This window comes from Vanellus vanellus, assembly GCF_965231255.1.
Source record: "Vanellus vanellus genome assembly, chromosome: 18".
In the NCBI taxonomy this organism is placed as follows: Eukaryota; Metazoa; Chordata; class Aves; order Charadriiformes; family Charadriidae; genus Vanellus; species Vanellus vanellus.
The window spans coordinates 6,587,864-6,608,075 of record NC_138923.1 but is presented as its reverse complement, the minus strand read 5'-3'; the positions used below and the strand labels follow the sequence as shown (position 1 = coordinate 6,608,075).

The 20,212-nt window shown below is 47.8% G+C and overlaps 1 protein-coding gene across 1 annotated transcript; it reads left to right on the top strand.

Annotated features, from left to right (window-relative positions):
- Positions 1 to 550: 550 nt before the first annotated feature.
- Positions 551 to 19,126, top strand: ZER1 (zyg-11 related cell cycle regulator). The gene is made up of 16 exons (XM_082492842.1): positions 551 to 674; positions 5,479 to 5,742; positions 6,649 to 6,799; positions 7,102 to 7,538; positions 9,102 to 9,278; positions 10,380 to 10,494; positions 11,007 to 11,153; positions 11,401 to 11,574; positions 12,186 to 12,401; positions 13,034 to 13,075; positions 13,414 to 13,533; positions 13,982 to 14,097; positions 14,229 to 14,417; positions 15,390 to 15,487; positions 15,890 to 15,992; positions 17,102 to 19,126. Exons 2-16 carry the CDS (start codon positions 5,585 to 5,587, stop codon positions 17,157 to 17,159), a joined length of 2,301 nt encoding a protein of 766 aa, XP_082348968.1. The 5' UTR covers positions 551 to 674; positions 5,479 to 5,584; the 3' UTR covers positions 17,160 to 19,126.
- Positions 19,127 to 20,212: the final 1,086 nt, after the last annotated feature.

Here is a 20,212-nt window from a genome sequence, read left to right as displayed (position 1 = left end):
AGCCAGGGCCGGGACACTCCCCGCTCTGGGCATCCAGCACCAGGGGCATTGTCCCACCTCAGAAAATGGTGCCCACCTCAGAAGACCCCTCAGGCAGGAGCCAGCCCCCCGCTGAGGCTCCCCTGCTGGGCCGGCACGAGCCCTCACAGCACCGAGGGAACCCCAGCAGCGGGCACGCTCGCCCAGGCCAGGTCTGGTGCCCACCCACCGCCTGCGCAAATGGCAGCCGTCAGGGCGGCTGCCGGGAATGGCGTCCCTCGGTGAGGTGCGCGACAGCAGCAGCTGTGAACGTGTGGACACGCGGGGCGGTGGGGACCGGGCGGCGTGAGGGAGCCCCGGGGAGGCCGCCGCCACGCGCGCCCTCGGGCGGTGCTGGCCTCGCACCGTGACATCACCCGGCAGCGCAGCGACGTCACGGCAGCGAGCACCAGCGTTCCGGGCTGGCCGCTGTTTCCGGGAGGGGGAGGGCGGGGGCAGGGAAGCGGCGGCACTTCCGGTGCGTGCGGCCCGGCTGGCGGAAGTGACGGCGGGGTTTGTTGACAGCGGAGGCCGTGGCGGGGGGAGCGGGCCCGAGGAGGACGCGGACCCCCTGCCCGCCCCGGGGAGCGGCGCCGGGACCAGCCGGGACTCCCGCCGCCCCCCATCCGCCGCCCCGGGCGGGGGCCTGGCGCCAGGTGAGTGCCGGCGTCCCCCTCCTCAATCCCACCCGCCGGGATCGCCCTCCCCGGGGTGCACTGGGCCTGCCCGCCGAGGGGGTGGGGATGCAGCGCCGCCCCACGCGGAACCGCTTCGCCTGGTGCATCCCCCCCTCACCCCGGTGGAGCCCCCATCCCCTCCCCGGGACTACCGGGAGCAGCTGGGCCGCGGCAGCCGGTCCGGGAGGAGCCCGGACGCTGCCGGGCGAGGTGACCTCCGAGTGCCTCGGGAAGGGAGAGTCGTCCCAGGGAGCGGGGCCGGCGCCCCGTGTCGGGGGAGCGAGGGAGGGTTGGGGGTTGTGACCAGAGCTGCCCGCAGGGCTGTCGGAGACCATCGCAGTCTGGCAGTGGCGGATCCCTGGTGCCCGGGGAACGGTAACCCAGGGGCTCCCCGGGCTCTCCTCTTGGGCAGGTGACCTTTTGGAAAGAAAATCCATGATATAATGCAGTGATCCAAAGGAGCATCTTTATTGCAGACAGGTACAAAGATCAACGTGTTTCCTGACTAGCACGAGACATCTCATTTACGATGTCGGTCTCGGCAGGCTGACAAGTTTGGAAATTGCAGGCTTTGCTGAGCCACAGAATAGTTTAATCTTCTACTTCAGTTTCCCTGCTGCAAGGCAGGAGTGGTATTTCCCTGCACAAGCTGCGATGATCCATCAATTAATAAAAACAGTGATGTGCAGCTGCGAGATGCCAGCTAAAATGACAATGCACTTTTCCTTCAAAATGTAACCTGTGCCAAACTCTGCATTTACATTAAATTTGTTATTCTAAAGTTGGTGTAATCGGTTCATGTCAGTACATATTGTTTGCCATCTCCTTGGACAAGTCCCTGATGCTGGAGAAGTCAGCTTTGCCAATCATTCTTGTAGCAACAGCATCAACGTTATGTCGTTGGCATCAAGCCATGGTGAGTCAGGCTTGGCTTTGGGCAGCCGCCTGGAGAGAGAGACTGGGAGAGAAGATCAGTCTGAAGTCCAAGGTAGAGAATATTGGCACAGGCGGCCCCAAGAGTGCCAGGAGCGGTCCCAAGCCTCACGTGCCAGTGCCGCCTGAAATGCCGTAACAATGCAGACATAGCCTACAACTAAGCAATATTTGCCAAAGAGGCTGGTGGACCTGGAAGGCTGGTGGTGAGGGAGAGCAAAGCTGCATGTACTGTGGCTTCCTTTGGGTCTGTGGATGGTCGGAGGGTGCTGTTACTTCATGGAGAGGGCTGCTTCTGGGGATAGTTGGGTGTATGGGCTTCTATATGCCTGCTCCTGTGTCTCCAAGGGACTCCATTCCTTTGTGCATTAAGATGGAAGCAAATCTATTAGAGAAATAAATTGGAAAAAATACTGGCAGCTGTAGTGCTAGTCACTTTGCAATTCCTGCATTTGAATTTGCAGTATGTTTCACATATCCGTCTTTGACCCTTCCAAAACACACATGCACTAGACAGCTCATTGCCCATCGTTGGAAGGCACTGGTGATGTCTGCTGGGCAGGCAGCTTGCTGATCTATTGCCTGTGGAAAGCTGCCTGAGGATAACGATTAGGCAAATGTTAATGATTTGTCAGCAACTCTACTTCATTTATTTTTACCAGTACACCAAGCTTATAACTAGAGACAATATTGATCAGCGTAGCTACTGACACTCTTACTTCCAATCCCCCCCTGCCCTCATGTCATGTCTTGAGTCTAACCGAGGAGGGAGAGGCTAGGTTGTATCGTGTCCTGTGCAGAAGGTCACAGCAGCAGCTCTGGGTGCTACTCAGATATCCCTAATAAATCACAAGAGTGAACGCTTTGATGTTATTTTACTGGGATGGTTTAACCGCTTTCCTCTATATTAACTATCTGCATGGGATTTTGTTGGTGGACCACGGGGAGCTCAGAAGTTAAAGGGCAGCTGATTTCTCCGGGGCTGGGATCAACCAGTTACATTGTGCTGGTCTCAGCAGAGGGGGAATAGAGGATTGTCAGAGCCACAGGAAGGCAGTCCTTGCCCTTCAGTGCTCTAAGCTGCTTGGACAAGTCCCAAGTACTGGCCGTTTCCAGCTGCACGTGATAATAGATGGACAATGGGAATTTGTTTTCGAGTTCTCTTGCCATCGGTAGTAAACAGTGGAAGAACCCTGGCTGCAGGGATCTCCTGGCTGATGGCACAGGGGAACTGGTAGGGATAGCAGAACATGTTTCCTAACTGGTTCAGATCTTCCTGTTGATCTTGCCTTTCTGGAAGGATTTTCTCAAGCAAGCTTCAGGCAAAATCTACAAGAGGGACTCGTTCTGGAAGTGAAGCAGATTAGTCTCCAAAGCAGATGCAATGCAGAGCACAGGACAGCTTCCTCTCACCTGCATTCCCTTAGCTGGGACTTCACAAACAGTGAGACGATACTCTGCGCTCAGTGGCCCATTTCATCCTTGACTTCTCTCCTAACTTAACTGCAAAGGAGAGGACTGGGGATTATGGATTTCCTTATTTTTCAAAATTCAATACCCACCATCTTACTCATTTTCATTGTTTGTACCACATGTATTCTCAAAGGTCTTTGAGCTATAGGGACACCCTTGAGGAGTCAGAGTTTTGTGTTATTACGACCCTAGCTCAGGACTCAGGGACCCAGAAGAGCAGATTACACCCTTTAAACTGTCTCTGATCAGGATGTTAAGTACAATTTTTGTGATTGCTGAGGTTTTGGATTTGTTTTTTTTCCTCAGCATCTGCTTTTGCTTGAAGATCTTTTGCCTCTTGAGCCAAAACCAGCAGAGAACCTGTCTGAGATCCCTACTGGAAAGGCTGTTGAAAGTTGTAGGTCAGAACACAGTGGGTCAGAAGGATTTTGGGGTTGGAACATGATCCTGCCAGTTGCCTGCAAGTATAGTTCCCAAAGATGCTTATAGGAAGGAAAAACTATTGACCAAATTCAAGTAGAGCCAAGAGACAAGTCAAGTTCATCACCTGTACCTGCTTCTGCCAGTAAGGTTTTGTCCACTGACATGAGAACGAGATTTGGCCCAGGGAGACGAGGGCCAAATCCAGCACAGCCGTTCCTCCATTGCTGAGCAAGGAGCTGTTCTGCTGATGTGAGCTTTTTGAGAGGCTCCTTTCTGTCTTGGGTTAATTCCTTGGCCAACTCTTTGTCCCTGGCACTGAAGCACGCCCTCAGAAAAAGAATTAATAAAATACAGAAGGAAGGAAGAAAAGAGCTTTGATTTCCAACTTGTGCTGCCTTCGTGTTTGCATGAAAATCCATTCCGCCACACAGGGAGGCATCAGAAGGTAGGGGGCCCAGGCTGCTGGGCAGGCTCAGTCACAGCTGTGCTCCTGTCACCCACGGAGACCATTTGGTGCCTGAATTTGAAAGGTTACCTCGTCCACAGCCTTAACTAATTCTTCATATGGGTGTCATTTCCCAGGCAGTGGCTGAACAGAACATCTGAAAGGGAAGGAGGGAAGGCACCTGATGCGCCCCACTGCCTTTGGGGACAGTGATTAAGGTGAGGAAAGGGAGTCATACTCTTCTGTCTTGTACTGATACTGCAGGAATGAAGGCAAGAGAGAGCACCGGAGGCTTTAGAGAAGCGGAGAGCTTGAAGACACAGACAAGTGTCCTGATCTTCACAGCTGCAGGATAAAGATCAGAAACGGAACATGATAAGGACATTTTGTAACAACTTCCCCAGCAATGGCTGCTTAGCTGTGGCAGAGAATAACTGACTCCACAGCACTGGTGTTCTCACTCTGGCAGGGATATACTTATTGATAAGACAGTTTTACATCAAAAATAAACATTTCAACACAATTTTTGTGTGCCCATGGAAATATATAGAAGAGTTCACATTAGGGTTGCTTCTAATGTGATTTGACCCTTTGAAAGGGAAATGGCGTTGTCGGTCTTCAGTCACTTTTGCTAAATACCTCCAAGGCTCCAGCAAGCCCTCCTTCAGTGCCAGCGAGTGAGCCTTAATACCAGAGCTGTGAGATTTTTCAAATAAGAAAATAGACAGGAATAGCTTCCCCTAATTATCTGCCTCTTCCATCCTTCTTTATCCTGCACTAAAAATGAAGGAGGACAAAAGTGTCTTGCCTTTTTCCAGGTCAGTCACTCATACTTTTTTTTGTGACAGATTTCAAATGGTTTGGGTGAGCGGGTCCCAGGGAGCTACAGGTGCAGATGTCCCACATGTGCATAACCCTTGCTTTACACTGCACTCGAAGGGAAGCCAAACCAGCCTGTGCGTTTCCCTCCGGCTTCTGATCCACTTCATGGGGTAGTTCAAGGACTTGAGTGAAGCTTCTGGCTTGGTGCTACAGAAAAACATTTAGCTTGAACATGAAAATTCACTTGGAACAATGGCAAACAGAATTACAGGTACAAGATATGGGGTCACCAGATCCCACTGGGGCTATCCAAAGGATCATCCTGACAGTAAATTTTCTGGTGGTTTATCCAGCCCACCCTGAAGGAAACCAAGCAATGTGGTTTCTGCCACTTCCCATTCCAAGGGCCTTTGTCAGCCAGATAACCCCTGCAACGAGGAAACATTTTCTTGCTGTGTAGCCTTATGTTTCGCGTTATCTCATTCCCACAGTGTCCCCTGGGGTTGGGGATACGAAGGGATTAAGGGCATAGTGCCAGAGAGGCCAAAATGCCACAGGTTCTTTTGAGGTCAGCAAGTGATGGGCTGTAAATACAACTATCAACATCCCGCTGGTGCAACAGCTTTGCGGGACACTTGCCAACGGGCCTTTCTCAATGCATCTTTTCCCTCCCCCCTATGCTTATAGGTGTCCTGATGTCCCTGTAAATTCATCCTGGAACTTCATTTGAGGAAAGGATCTACTGAATCAAAAGCTTCCTTCTGCTCTTCCCCTTCCTATAACTTCCCTCAAGATGGCATCCGACAGCCCCGAGTCACTAATGACCTTGTGCACAGATTACTGCCTTCGCAACTTGGAAGGGACTCTCTGCTACCTACTGGACAATGAAACTCTCCGGCTCCATCCCGACATCTTCTTGCCGAGCGAGATTTGTGACAAACTTGTCAATGAGTACGTTTCAGACCTGTGGGGAGGCTGTTGTGTGGTTTGGGAAGGAGCCAGGAGCTCAGGGAAGCGAGAGTATAGTTCTCTAAAAAGAGTGATGGGAAAGGGGGCAAAAAATAGGGAAGAATTCATAGGGCTGGGTTGGGTTTTTTTGTTTGTGGTTTTCTTTTTTTTTTTTCCCTCTCCAATTGATCCTCATATTGGAGATAAGGATTCACATTAACTTAAGAAGGAAGTGAATCCAGGGGATATTGTACTGCTACGTATCATTCTAGTTTCTGTGGAAATTGCCATTTTGACATAGGTAAACCCAGAGTAAAATTAATAGTAATTAATAGTCACTGCTTCTTCCAAGAACATCAATAAGCAACAATGGAGCCTTCCCATTTCCCACCACCAAAGCATTACAACTCTCTCAAACCAGAGAAATAAGAGTGCAAAGTGTTAACAGATGTTAAATTTTAAGGCTGCTGCTCCCATAGCTTTGCAAAGCACCGTGTTTCCAGGGATTTATAATGTGGCTATCACAGTCTATCTTGGCTGAACTCCTGCCCACAAAGTCTGGCAGAGAACCTTGGCCAGCTAATTTTCTGAAAATGAAAAATTTAATTACTAGCTTTAAACAGCTAGGGAAAAAAAAAATCCTGGAGTCTATGCTTGGCAGAACCCAGTTTGCTCATGTGCGCAGAACCTTGCACAAATCTTTGCCTGAGATTTTCCTGAGGATTATTAGTTCTGTGCAAGAAGAGGTAATAGGCCAGCTCCTGTTACCCCAAAGGCTATTCTGGATGATTAAGAGGGAGTCTGCACGTGCTTACATGCTTAGTGACATTTTCTCATAACCAGTGAAGGTGCTAGAGCTGTAGCTGAGCCTTTGTGTCATGCTGTGCTAATACCATTGCCCCAATACAGGTACGTGGAGTTGGTGAAGACGGACAGCATCTTTGAACCCCATGAAAGCTTCTTCACCCTGTTCTCAGATCCCCGGAGCACCAGGCTAGCTCGGATCCACTTGCGGGAGCAGATTGTGCAGGACCAGGACCTGGAAGCCATCAGGAAGCAGGTGGTATTACACTGACAGCCTCCAGCTGCCACTTCACATAGCAGCACTGCTTCATGGGTACCAGATAGAATCCCAGGCACCCAGAGATTCCCAAGACTCCACCTTTCACCAACCAAATTTTCTTTGGGAGAACCTCAGCTTCTCCCTTCTCAGCTCCCAAAGCCACTGCAGGGAATGGGATGGGGACACTGGTCAAGTTGGGTGATACATGGTCTCAGGGCCTCCCAGTGGGAGATGTTGTAGCAAACAGGATGGGCTCTCTACCTGTGAAATATTTCTAACTTTGATTTCCCATCTTCCAGGATCTTGTTGAGCTCTACTTGACTAACTGTGAGAAGCTGACAGCCAAGAGTCTGCAAACCTTGGTGAGCTTCAGCCACACACTTATCTCCCTCAGCCTTTTTGGCTGCTGTAATATCTTCTATGAGGAGGAGAACCCTGGAGGCTGTGAAGATGACTGTTTGGTGAACCCCACTCGTCAGGTCTTGGTTAAGGACTTTACTTTTGAAGGCTTTAGCCGCTTGCGCTTCCTGAACCTGGGTCGCTTGATCGAAGGGGTAAATGTGGAGACGTTGCTTCGGCCGTTGGCCTCCCTTGCAGCTCTTGATCTCTCTGGGATCCAGCTGAATGATGTGGGATTTCTGACCCAGTGGAAGGACAGTCTGGTTTCCTTAGTGCTTTACAACATGGACCTTTCAGAGGAGCACATCCAAGTGATCGCACAGCTTCGCAAGCTCAGGTCAGCAGATCTGTCCTTCCTTGTTTATCCTTTTCCCACCGGTAGGGAAAGGTCTTTTGGGAATGGTCTACTTGCCTGCTAATGGAGAGCCACCCACTGCTAGTTTCAAGTTATAAACCTTCCCATGAACAGGCTCACTCATTGACTCACTATGCGTATCTGACATGTCTGAAGCCAGCCTGCATTTTGCTTGCACAAGGGCAGCACTTAGCAGAAACTCCCTCTTGAAAAAAACAAAACCAAAATCCACACACCACAACCGCACACATCAAGAAAAGAAAAAAAAAAACACAAACAAACAAAACACCACCAACCAATAAACCACCCACCCGCCAAACAAAAAATAGCTGAATACCTGAGAGATGGCAAAAACAACCCCTACGGATTTGTACATATACTAATGTAGCAATAATCACACTGTGAAACTCAGTCCTCCAAACCACTTGTCAAACAGGAATGTCCAAAGTTTAAGCCTGGCTCTGAGATAAAACTAGGAAAAGCTGAGTCTGACTGACTGCTCGCTGTGCTGTGCAGAAGCACACTGTGCCGCCAAGGGAACAAGCAGTGTAAATAAGTAGGCACTCCTGACCTAATGGTGTTGACAGTGAAATGACTTCCTGAAACAAAGTTGAGACAATTGCTATTCAAACTGCACAGTGGTATCGGGAAAGGGATCCAGGACTTTCCAAGCCAAAGGGCCTTACTATTCACATGAAGGATGCTTTGCAATGCCTTTAGTATTGTCTCTACTGACCGCAGACACTAGGGGGTACCATCTTAACATATGACCTGGGAGTCTCAGGGACGGTCCTGGATAACATTTTCTAAACCCAGGTACTTTAATTCCTAGTGACTTCCAATGAAACTTGTCCGACAACAGGTAGAAGACAATTTTGTAAGTGGGATGTTGGCTCCTGTCTTGGGCAGTTTAGAAAAGTCTCTCCCAAGGGTCTTAGGTACTGCCTGGCAGGCAAGGGCAGCCCCTGTTCTGTAAGGAACCCCACCTGCACGTGGTGGCTGGTCAGCATGTGCCACCACTCTCTTAGCATCAGGATTTCCCCAAAGCTTAAGCGGTTAAATACCTGAATGAAATCAGGGAAGCATAATAGCCTGGGGTGGAAAAAATATAAGATTGGGGAAGCAGACAAAAACTTGTGTAACTTAATTTGTGGGATGAGGCAACCTATGTTTCTGGGGGTGCAAAGATCCTCTAGTGCATCTTAATCACTGGGCAGAAATGCTCAGGTGGCTGCTATGATGGAGCTTGGGAAAAGCAGTTCCTGAGCCTGGAGCAATTTCTTTTGTGATATGTGGCCAAATGAGTCATTATGCTCCATTCTAAGTAGACCTCTACCAGATATCTGTGTGCTTCGGTTAGACACGGGGCCAGATCTTGCTGCCAAATTCTACTGCACCACATTCCTGTATCTTGTGAAGGAAATTATGATAATAAAAAATAAATAAAAATAATAATCAGACTTGGCTTTTCATCTTCCTCTGTTAGAGAGGCAGAAGCCCCAGCTAACGCTTTCCAGGCTCTGAGCTGTTCTCTGTCATTTGCAGGCACTTGGATATCTCCCGAGACCATCTGTCCAGTTATTACAAATTCAAGCTGACCCGGCGGGTTCTAAACCTGTTTGTGGAAAATTTGGTAAACCTCACTTCGCTCGATATCTCAGGGCACACCATGCTGGAGAACTGCACTATCCCAAGCATGGAGGAGAAGATGGGCCAGACAAGGTAAGGGAACAGCAATTACTGAGGTCTGCTTGGATGGCTAGATGTAAGATGAATTAAGAACAGTTCCCACTAACTTTCCAAATTCTGTAGGTCTAATTAATACTAAAAAGCAGGATACAACTGTTGCTAGTTTCTCCTGATGGTAAAATCTGGTATGGGAATCAGCTGTGATTCCTGAAAGTGAAACATTTAAGGACTTTTAAGAACAATAAAGAATTCAGCCTATCTGCCTCCCGTACAAATCTGAAGAAGTATTTCACTTCTGTTCCACACACATTCTTCCAAGGATCTCTTGCAGTGGTTTATATTTTTTTCCTGAAAGGACTCCAAAGCCCTTTACACATTTTCTACACAAAACGTTCTTACCCTCACTGAAATCCATGCTCTCCCGAGACAGAACTTTTCTACACTGAGTCAGTACATCAGTGTTCATTGCTGAGGGCTGAGTGGTTTAGGAACTTAGAATCTAAAGGCATATTTTCTGATCTGACCAGTATCCAGGTCAAATCAACCTTTGAAAATCCTGGTGCACCTCATTAGGGGCAATACCTAGAGGTCTGGTTTTCCAGGTCAGCCAAGAACTCTGCCCTCCTATTCCCCAAGCACTTACTGAACAAAAGCAAACAAGTGGGACAGTACTGGCTCCTGTCTACCAGAACTGGTGAAAAAAAAGATACTGGCTCTTGGTCAATAAGGAACATAGCAGCAAAACTAGTCCTCTTGCATGATCACAGAAGCAGACTGGGGTGTCTATCAGATGATGTGCAGTCCAGTTTGCAAATCTTTGGATCAGTGAAATCCACAGCCCTTTTCTAAGAGGAAACGTTCACCCCGGCTCATGAGTTTCCAGGACAAACTCTACTTGGGAAAGCTACTGCTGTTTCTGTTGAACACGTTTAGCCCTTCACTCAGGATCACCTGGGATGAATGTCTAGTGTTACATTTAGGAGAAGGTGACTGGCGTACAACTGAAGTGTAGCTGTTACTCTGGTTATGGAGCAGTACAGTCACAGTGAATGGAGAGCTGATAGATGTCTCCGTCGTAGGAGACACCTGAAGAAACACAATACCAACATGAGTGATCTCTTTTCTCCCCCTCAGCATTGAGCCAGCAAAGAGCAGCATTGCTCCCTTCCGGGGTCTGAAACGACCACTCCAGTTCTTGGGCCTCTTTGAAACATCTCTCTGCCGCCTGACACATATTCCAGCCTACAAGGTAATGTGGCTGCAAGAATAGTGGCAGTGGGTACTTGGTAGAAGTTGAAAGAATGTGAAAATTACTGGCTGCCAGTAGAGTGGAGTTCTGAGGGTCTCAGGTGTGACAACTGAGCTCTGACCTTTCAATAGCTATTTGATAATGCATGAGAACTACCAGGAGGCAAGACCTGTGCCCCACATGGTTTTTACAAGGGTTAAAAAACTTGCCTCTTAGAGAAGGATTCGGAAAAACCATCCTGACTGAAGGACCACAATGTCTGTGGCTACAGTAAAAGGTTTTAAGGAGAGAAAAGGCATCTTACTTGCAAATAGCATCCTCCTGCCCCAAAGGTGCCATTTCTTGTCCCTCTGGGCTGAGAAGTGACCCAACCTCTTTGCTCTCATTCTGGGCCTAATCCTACTAGCGGGGCAGAGGGAAGTTCTGCCCTTCGACCTTTCAGAGTTCCCTTCTCCTGTTGGTTTTCTTCCTTCATCATTTCTTTCCTGACTCTTTTTGTTCCTCCATGCCAGGTGAGTGGAGACAAGAACGAAGAGCAAGTCCTGAATGCTATTGAGGCTTACACTGAACACCGGCCAGAAATCACTTCCCGGGCCATCAACCTCCTTTTTGACATTGCCCGTATTGAACGCTGCAGCCAGCTGCTGCGAGCTCTTCAGGTAAGCCCCATGTTAGCATTTATTTTGCAGTCCCAGTCTTTTCTTCACCCTCGGACACCATATCAGGCCATTCTGGAGAAAGTTCCAGTAGCACAGTGGGCACCTTCATTCTTTAAGCATGTTCTTGCAATGCCTGGTCCAATTCCTTGCAGACTTGTAACAGTCTTTGCCCCACACAGCCATAACAGTCACTCCAAGACCCAACAGCAAGTCAGTGGCACTGAAACTTCATGTTGCTTCTCTGCAGCTGGTGATCACAGCCCTCAAGTGCCACAAGGATGACAAAAACATCCAAGTGACAGGCAGCGCGGCACTGTTCTACTTGACTAACTCTGAGTACCGCATGGAGCAGAGTGTAAAGCTGCGGCGCCAGGTCATCCAGGTGGTGCTGAACGGCATGGAGTCCTACCAGGAAGTCACAGTAAGAGCAACCCGATCTCCTTCAGCTCCCATAGTCCTCCTTCCCTATATTAAGTCTTTAGCCTGTTGTTAGCATCTTGGTCTCCTGACCCTCCAGAATGAGAGCCAAAGCAGTAAACAGAGAAGTTATTTCCCAGATCTGCTCCTTACCTTCACTCGGTGATGAGGATTATACGCAGGGTGGTCCTTATCCACGCGATGTTCTCCAGAACAAGGGGAAGAAACTGATGATAGCAAGGCTCCTTTTTATCCGATGATGGTGGTCAAAGGGTGTATACAACACAGCACAGATGTCCAGCACGGTGGGGTGAAAAGGGCATGGGTGCTGGGGGTGTTGAGTCAACAGAAAAAGACATTGGGATACCAATACACCGCACTGGCAGCTAGCTGACATTATGATGCTACCGGGCCGCAGAATGGCGACTGCTGCATAGAGAGCTTAGAGGCAGTGAGGAACTGACCTGGAAAGTGATGGGCATTGGGTGATTGTGAGTCCAGAGCAACAGGGAGAGACCAGAGGGTACAGATAGAGCACAGCTAAAGCACAGCACTAGATATGGGGTCCGTGTTTTCATAGCCACTTGACCCAGCGTTTGCTTCCTCCTGACCCAGGTACAGCGAAACTGCTGCCTGACACTGTGTAACTTCAGCATTCCTGAGGAGCTGGAGTTCCAGTACCGCCGAGTCAACGAGCTGCTGCTGAACATCCTCAACCAGAGCCGGCAGGATGAGTCTATCCAGCGCATCGCTGTGCACCTTTGTAACGCTCTGGTCTGCCAGGTGGACAATGATCATAAAGAAGCTGTGGGCAAGATGGGGTTTGTCATGGTTGGTATGGTCCCAAGGTGTCTACTTATCCTTAACCCAGGCTAGCACAGTTCCCTTGCAGCAGTCCAGCAAACGCCGGTGATCCAGCCTTACAGTGTCACAGGAGAGAATCACTATCTGAGCAATGCCAGCCTTTCCTGGAACCTGCCCCTCCATGTGACATCTTTTATTGGCTCGCCAGCACTGGAAGTCATGGTCTCAGAGACAGGCTGTCTGTGAGAGCAGGGAACAAGTGTAACCTTATGCCTTACCTCTCCACCACACCATATCACTTCCAGAGCTGCTACCACCTTGTGACTAGCTCCTTCTGCATCTCCCTGAGTTTGTATCAGCTTCACAACTCATGTCAACCCATATCCCTCACCTTTTCAAAGGGCTGCAGAAGCCACTCCTTTAGTGCAGTTTTACCACATTCCAGACTTTGTCATACAGATCAAAACTGACTTGACTGCAAAAGTCAGCAGCTCAGGAACTGTGAAATAGTTCAGCTCTGAATACTTGCAACATTGAACACAAGTCCCAGTGGTTTAGAGAAAGAGATACCAAGTAGGCTGTAGCCAGCCCTACAGCAGTTAATTTTAGCTCTGTGATTCTTGAACTGTTTCTCACTCATCCCCTTCCTCTGCCCACAGACAATGCTAAAGTTGATTCAGAAGAAGCTGGCTGATAAAACGGTGAGTGTTTCCCCCAAAAATATATGCATAGAGTATTTTCTCTTCAGTCTGACTTAGCCACGGAGATCAATCCAGAGCACCAGCTCTGCTTCTCTAACAAACAAAAGACATCTCAGCTGATGCTGCAGAATTTCCTGTCCCAGGGTGAGGGCAGGGGAACGTGACAGGGAGGCAAAAATATTAAACTAAAACCCCACTTGATGACAAGTTGAAAGCAAACAACAAGATTTTCTTACCTTTGGAGACATTTAGGGTGATACCAGAGAGGAGATAGAAGTGGTTGGTTTGCACTGGGCTCCCACATTAGCAAAGCTCTGTTTCTGTCCCTGTCTCTGTAGTGTGATCAGGTGATGGAGTTCTCCTGGAGCGCCCTCTGGAACATCACCGATGAGACCCCCGATAACTGTGAGATGTTCCTTAACTACAGTGGCATGAAACTGTTCTTGGAGTGCTTGAAAGTAAGTATGTCTAGTTTCCTCTAGAGGAATGCCGATGTTAGCAGTGGAGATGCAGCATCCCTGGCTATGCTAATCCATAAGCAGTACTTCCTATGTTGCACTACCAAAAATGAGAAAGCTTGCATGATTTCCTCTTTCTGTCCTCCATCCATCCAACCAGTAGAAGAACAGAGAAATTTACACTCAGTGCATTTTCCTCTTTCTACGTCTTGTATACAGTCTCCCTTAAGTAGAGCAGCAGCAAATAGTGGGTCCTGGCCTCAATGCTTTCACTTCACATATACCTGGAACACTAGAGATCCCCTTTGGCATCTGCTAAAGAACTGTTACTGACTACTCAAAAATACCCAGCCTTTCTAGATGTGCTGTACAATCTTTCTCCAGAGTTGTTTGTCGTTGGCATCGCCGCAGCCCTACTCTTGTATAATCCTGTTCTTTGTTTGCATAGGAGTTCCCAGAGAAACAGGAGCTGCATCGCAATATGCTGGGCCTCCTGGGCAATGTAGCAGAGGTGAAGGAGCTCCGCCCGCAGCTCATGACCTCCCAGTTCATCAGTGTGTTCAGGTGAGTGCCTGGCTAACGAGCAGCTGGGCTGGGGCAGGGTGAGAGCTCTGGAGCTCTGCTCCTGAATCACCTGGAGACTGTTAAACCTTTGGTGCATCAGCACCTCTGAATGATGTCTTCTCTCTTGGCAGCAACCTGCTGGAGAGCAAAGCAGACGGGATTGAGGTATCCTATAACGCCTGTGGTGTGCTCTCCCATATCATGTTTGATGGTCCAGAGGCTTGGGGTATATGTGAACCCCACCGAGAGGAAGTGGTAAAGAGGATGTGGGCGGCCATCCAGAGCTGGGATATCAACTCCAGGAGAAATATCAATTACAGGTGAGGAACAGAAAAGGTTGGCGCACTCACGTAGGAGCCAGGATTGTCACAGGAAGCAAGGACCAACAGAGAGAAGGGAAGAGGTATAACGCAGCATGGAGGGGCTGTTTAGAGTGAAGGAGAAACATCCTCAGGGACATCCTCTTGAGTGAGGGTTTTACACCTTCCTTTGAAACCTATTACACTGGCTGCTGAAATTAGACGCCTTGCCTCGCACTTCCTATGGGAGAGGTGTGGGAGCCCAACAGAATTTCTCCTGCATGTTTCTGATGAAATTACCTAGTTCAGGAAACCCATGATCTGACTATGTGGGACTGCCTAAGCATTTTCCTGAGACTGCTATACTTTGCACCTCCTTAAGTCTGTTTGCTTCTGAAAGTCACGTGGATTGCTGTAGCTTTCACTTTCCTCTGGGGGATATTTAGACACAGTTCCTAGAAATCCCTTCAAGGGTTAACGCAACTGGTGGAATACTCCGAAGCCCTTCCTGTGAGAGGGTACCAGGTACTCTGTATTCCCATAGCGCCTGGCAAGGATCCAGAACGAATGGCATTCCAGTGCCTGACACATTATTGTTGTCAGAGGAAACACAGCAACCACGGCACGCGAGCAGCCAGCTTTAGCTGGGTATAATTTTGCTTTGGCCCCTCTACAGAACATTCAGTGCCTGCCGAGTTTCAGCTGTCATGAGGAAATGACTGACAGAGGATGGAAGTCAGTTCCTGGACTCAGTTGCGTTCATTGCAGCTATTGATCCATGCAGCATGTTTGTGCTGAAGTGGCAGGGCCTGTGAGCCTGCCAGTATTGCCATGTGACACAGGCGTAGTCTTTGATGCCTGAATCTTTGACATGCCAATGGATTTACTGCTATGGTATCTATGAGCACAGAGTTTGTATTGCTTTGAGTGGCAAAGGTGCTGAAAGAAGCAGCTCTGTGGATTTTTAACAACTTCTGCGATATTTCTGTGCAGGTCATTTGAACCAATCCTTCGACTTCTTCCACAAGGGATCTCCCCAGTCAGCCAGCACTGGGCTACCTGGGCACTGTATAACCTGGTCTCTGTCTACCGTAAGTTCCCTTTTCGAAATCACATCTACTACACTGTGAAAGTCGAGGGTGTGGGTATGAGCTTGTTAGCAGAAAAAGTCTTCCCAGCGTAGCTATGTAGGTAAAGAGAACCTTCTGTGAATGATGCAGGAATGTCCCAGCAGCACAGCTGAACAAACACCAACAAGGCTTACTGTGTAGCAAATTCCTTCAATGTTTTGAGCCTTCTGGCCTTGCTGTTACGTTCTCAGCCATTGTGTGTCTGATGCTTTCACAGCCAGCACACCCCTAGCAGGCTGGCTCCACACAAAAGAAAAGTTTCGTGGCTTCTCAGGCCATAGGCTTCTCTTTCCCCTCTTGCCCCCCCCTTTATACCACTCGTGTGAAGGTTCACAAGGACTATTTTTATTCTTTTCTCTGCAGCTGACAAGTACTGCCCACTGCTTATCAAAGAAGGTGGGATTCCCCTTCTGAAGGACATGATTAAAATGGCCTCAGCACGGCAAGAGACCAAGGAAATGGCCCGGTAGGAAACCAATGCACTACCATCAAACATTCAATTTAGCTTTAGTGTAGTTTTTATTCTTTGACATCAAGTAAGGCTACCAAAGAAAAGCCCGTACTGACGTGTATGAGGGGTGAGAAGCGAACACAGGAGAAGAGCAGGAAAAAGGATGAAAACAGAAGACTAGAGAGGTGTTTATAGATGGGCCATACACACAGATCATGCAGGGGTGATGGTGCCAGGCACAAATTAATTGTAGAAGTGGGTTGTTGGAGAGGGGAGCCACATTGCTCATTGCGGTTTATGCCAATAGTCGCCAGTCATGACTATTCCCCATATCTGTGTGTGTTCCCTGTCCAGAATCATCTTGGCCTGTCCCTAAAATCTCTGGCTGCACAGTTACAATGACAATGAAAAGATTTTTCAAAAGGCGGAGAGAGTCCATCACCTTTGTGAGCTTCTCCAACTTTGTTATGTGACCATCCTTTGGAGTCATTCTTCCAGAGTTTTAAAAGCCAGCTGCAGTTTCTAATTATTGGCAAACCAAGCGCTATAATTTTGTACCTGCAGGATGAATATAAAAGAGAGGTAGTGGTCAGCTGGGAATACGTCCCCTGTGGGTGGGCAGCAGGCATTCCCCATGGCTGAAGGGTGGCTAAAATGCTGGAGGTGGCTGAAGCCTGCGGGACACTGTCACAGTTAGAGGGATTGCATACAGAGATGGGACAGTGCAAGAATGGTAAATGGAAAGAATAGGAAAAGCCGGGACAGATGACAGCAGAGTGAATGACAAACATCTGTATGCAGGTGTTCCCTGGTGTGACTCAAATTTATCTGACCATTTGGATATGGGGGTGATGGATGAATGGTCACATGTGGATCTGGATGTACACTAACATGATCTGAAATTCTGAGGGGATGCACTGTGAGCTCTAAGCTGCTTTTGGGGAGTGTACTGGTTTTGACAAAAATATCGGTTGATGTGTGTCTCAGAAGAGACTGCCTGCTGCAAATAGTATACATTTACAGAGAGCTCAAGCTGTTGGACAGTTCTTGCATTACTGTCCCACAACCATCATGCAATAAGCTTTAAACTAAACCCTCTTTCCTTGTCCTTGTTTTATCCATAGGAAAGTTATAGAGCACTGCAGTAACTTTAAGGAGGAGAACATGGACACTTCCAGATAGAGGCAATCATCTAATGCCTCTTGCCAGCACTGTATCCAGCTTCTCTCTAATTCACTGTATATAGGGAGGACTCTTTCTTACCAACTTGCCTGTTGGAAGGAAACTTTATGTGTGTGTGTGAGACCCTCAGTAGATGAAGGTGAACAGGAGGGGGGGGGGAATTTTTGCACAACAAAATGCTTTCCTTAAATTAGTGGACTTTTTTGTTATGAAGTTTCAGGTTGAAGTTCTGTGTGTATGATTTCTGTATAAAAAGAAAACAAAAAAACAAAGACAACTACATTATGTATCTTTTAACCTTTTTATTTTAGACCACACAGAGAGCCTCAAATGAACATGAGCTTGAAGACCTAGTTGTGTGATCGCTAGTGTGACATTTTTATTTCCCACTTTTTAGAAAATCCCCTTTTGCTGTATTGCATGAGGTCCTGTAATGTCTGCAAGAACACCAGTCCTGAATCGGTATTGGCTGCTCAATGGGGTTACAGGCAGCAACGAGTTATTTATTTGGTTAGAGAGGTTGGGGTACACAATACCAGAGAGTTAGACCAAAATAACTGACCTTTTTAGTTATATTTGTAAATGGAGGAAATGGGGAAGAAATATCTTTCAAGTCAATTCACTCCCTTAAGGGCTTTTTTTATAGAAGACTCACATTAGTGGAAGTATTGCTGATTGCACGTGAGTCATTCGGAAGTAAGACATTCCCATTAAAGTCAAGAGGTCTGTTTTGTCCCCTCTGGCGGTACAGTAGGATCTGCCAGCCCACCCAGCCTCCTAAGGTCAGGGATGACCAGTAAAACCAGTTACACATCCTTGCTAACACAGAGCTTTTCTCTCTAAAGGAGTCTGTGCAACAAGGAACAAGGTTTGTTCACAAAGGGCTACACATCTTCATTCCAGTCCTTCGCCACGTTTTCAGTTGTGTTCTATTTATGGGGAAGGGCTCCAAATGCCAGAGAGCATATTTCCCCTCTGCATAATAAGCTCTACCAGGCCTCAGTCCAGAGCCGCTTCTCGCGCTTGTGCAAGTCCCAGTAACGGACTGGAGCTGTTCTGCTCTTTTTCAGCCTGCATCAGTGCAAACCATGCTTGGTGGCAAAGTAATCTCCCTTTTTAGGAAGCTCACTGCAGCACAAATGCTGTAATTGGAGGTGCTAAAGTCCTATTCTGAGACTGGGGAGTGTCCAAGCACCCTTTGGAGGGTGATCCCATGAAATAGCACCTCTTGTTCCACCCCAACATCTTCCCCCTCTTCTGGGAAGCAAAAGGCCCTGTTCTTACCTGACTCCCACTAGCACTTACCAGCACAGTCCCGCTCGCATCAGCAGCATTACTCCACACAACGTAGGTGAGAGGAGAGTCCCACTGAAGTGGTCTTCACCTGTAAGACTCTAGACCTGTAAAGGCTCAAGAAGCCAAAGGCCAAGGTTTGCCTCACAGCCGGGCACTCAACAAGACAGCATGCAGTCCATCCTTCAAGCCCTTTGCTTGCCCCTTAGAAGGGATTTAGAAAAGATTTTATGTCTGCTAGCAGTAAGAGACCACCACAGCCATGTGAGCTGGGGCATTTCAGGCCTCTGAGCACAGTAACCCTCGCTGCTCTCTTCCCTCGTATACATTGCGCTCAGATTTGACTCGCTGCTATGAGGTTCTTCTAATGCTCAGAGCTAATGTTGTCATGGCTGAGCACATTATAGATGGATCCTAGATACACAAACTGACACTTTAAATGACAAAACACAGCTGCCCTGGAGAGGTTTACTTTTTATGCCAATATGGTGTTACTCAATGTCTTTTCTTTTTTCTTTTTAACCATACGTCATTTGTTTTGATATTGTGAGATCTGTACTTTTTTCTTTAAGTATTTTTCAAACTTATATATATTTTTGTGTCACTTTTGAATTGTTTTCATACGGTTTGCAAAACTTGACAAATTATACTTTTTTGCAGTCGTTTTATTGAAATGTATTTTTCTCTCTCTCATTGCTGTTCCCCGAGAATTTGTGTCCCTATGAGCTTTGAGATGGGGAATCTTATTTCAAGATCTGTTTTCTGTATAACATTTGCTAATCTTCCTTCTAGATGCAAAACTAAGAGAGGCTGCAAATCCTGCCAACCAGCCTCAGAGCATTAGGGGAGTCAGGCTTTGCTCATTTAATTCTCCATTTAGTGCTGCTGTCCTTTTGAAGTTGTTTCATGTGACAGCGCCACCCACTAGGCTTTCTTCCTTTCTAATGCCCATATAGTGAAAGCTCCTGCCACTAAAATCTTGAATCACGTGACAAAGAGCACTCAAGGTTCTGACTCTGTTGGCAAGGTGGGAGTGGAGCAGAAGAGGACCCATCACAGATGTGAGAGGTATCAGAACCCCATGTTGGGGAGACAGCTGGAGCTGAGGAACTCCTATCTCAGCTAGAGCAGACCTCAGCCTTGTGTTGTAATCAGAGCCAAACAATCAGGCTTTACGCTGAGATTTTGGCACAACTACATCAAGGTTAATGGACAACCGACGGCTTGGTTCCAGCTGCCTCAAGACGCCAAAGGTTTGGGTTTTTCAAACCAGCACCCCTATAAGTTCAGCTGTTACTGAGGTCTCACCTGCTGCAAGCTGGACCCAAACAAATAAGATCCAAGCTGCATCAAACCTTTGTTTCACACTGTAAAGATAAGCTCTTTCCTCACTGCTCACATATCCTCATCAAGCTGTACCTGAGCCTGAACCAGGATAAAAAGATTTCAAATGCCCAACAACATGTAGATGAATGGAGTCAGGCCAGCTGGCCAGAAAAGCTTAGCTTTCTGAAATCTGTCACTGATCCCAGGGGAAAGGGGAGCTCTAACTGGTCTGTTACAGCTAGCTACACAGAAGACGTTGAGTCAGGCCACCAGAAAGGTAAATTCCCGAGACAGCATTTTAAAAGAAATAGCATCCCTGCTAGAGTAACATGAGCTTTGGCTACAAACTTCAATGTCTTCAAGCCAAACAACTTTGTGACCATTTCCCTTTCAGTAAGGAGCAAAAGAGAAAAAGGTATCCTCTGAACACCTGA

Bases quoted from the DNA above. Each gene is read 5' to 3' on its own strand.
- ZER1 (XM_082492842.1), top strand. From the start codon at position 5,585: ATGGCATCCGACAGCCCCGAGTCACTAATGACCTTGTGCACAGATTAC. The intron at 12,402-13,033 runs GTTGGTATGGTC...CTCTGCCCACAG, and splicing joins GCAAGATGGGGTTTGTCATG to ACAATGCTAAAGTTGATTCA. The intron at 15,993-17,101 runs GTAGGAAACCAA...TTTTATCCATAG, and splicing joins GAGACCAAGGAAATGGCCCG to GAAAGTTATAGAGCACTGCA.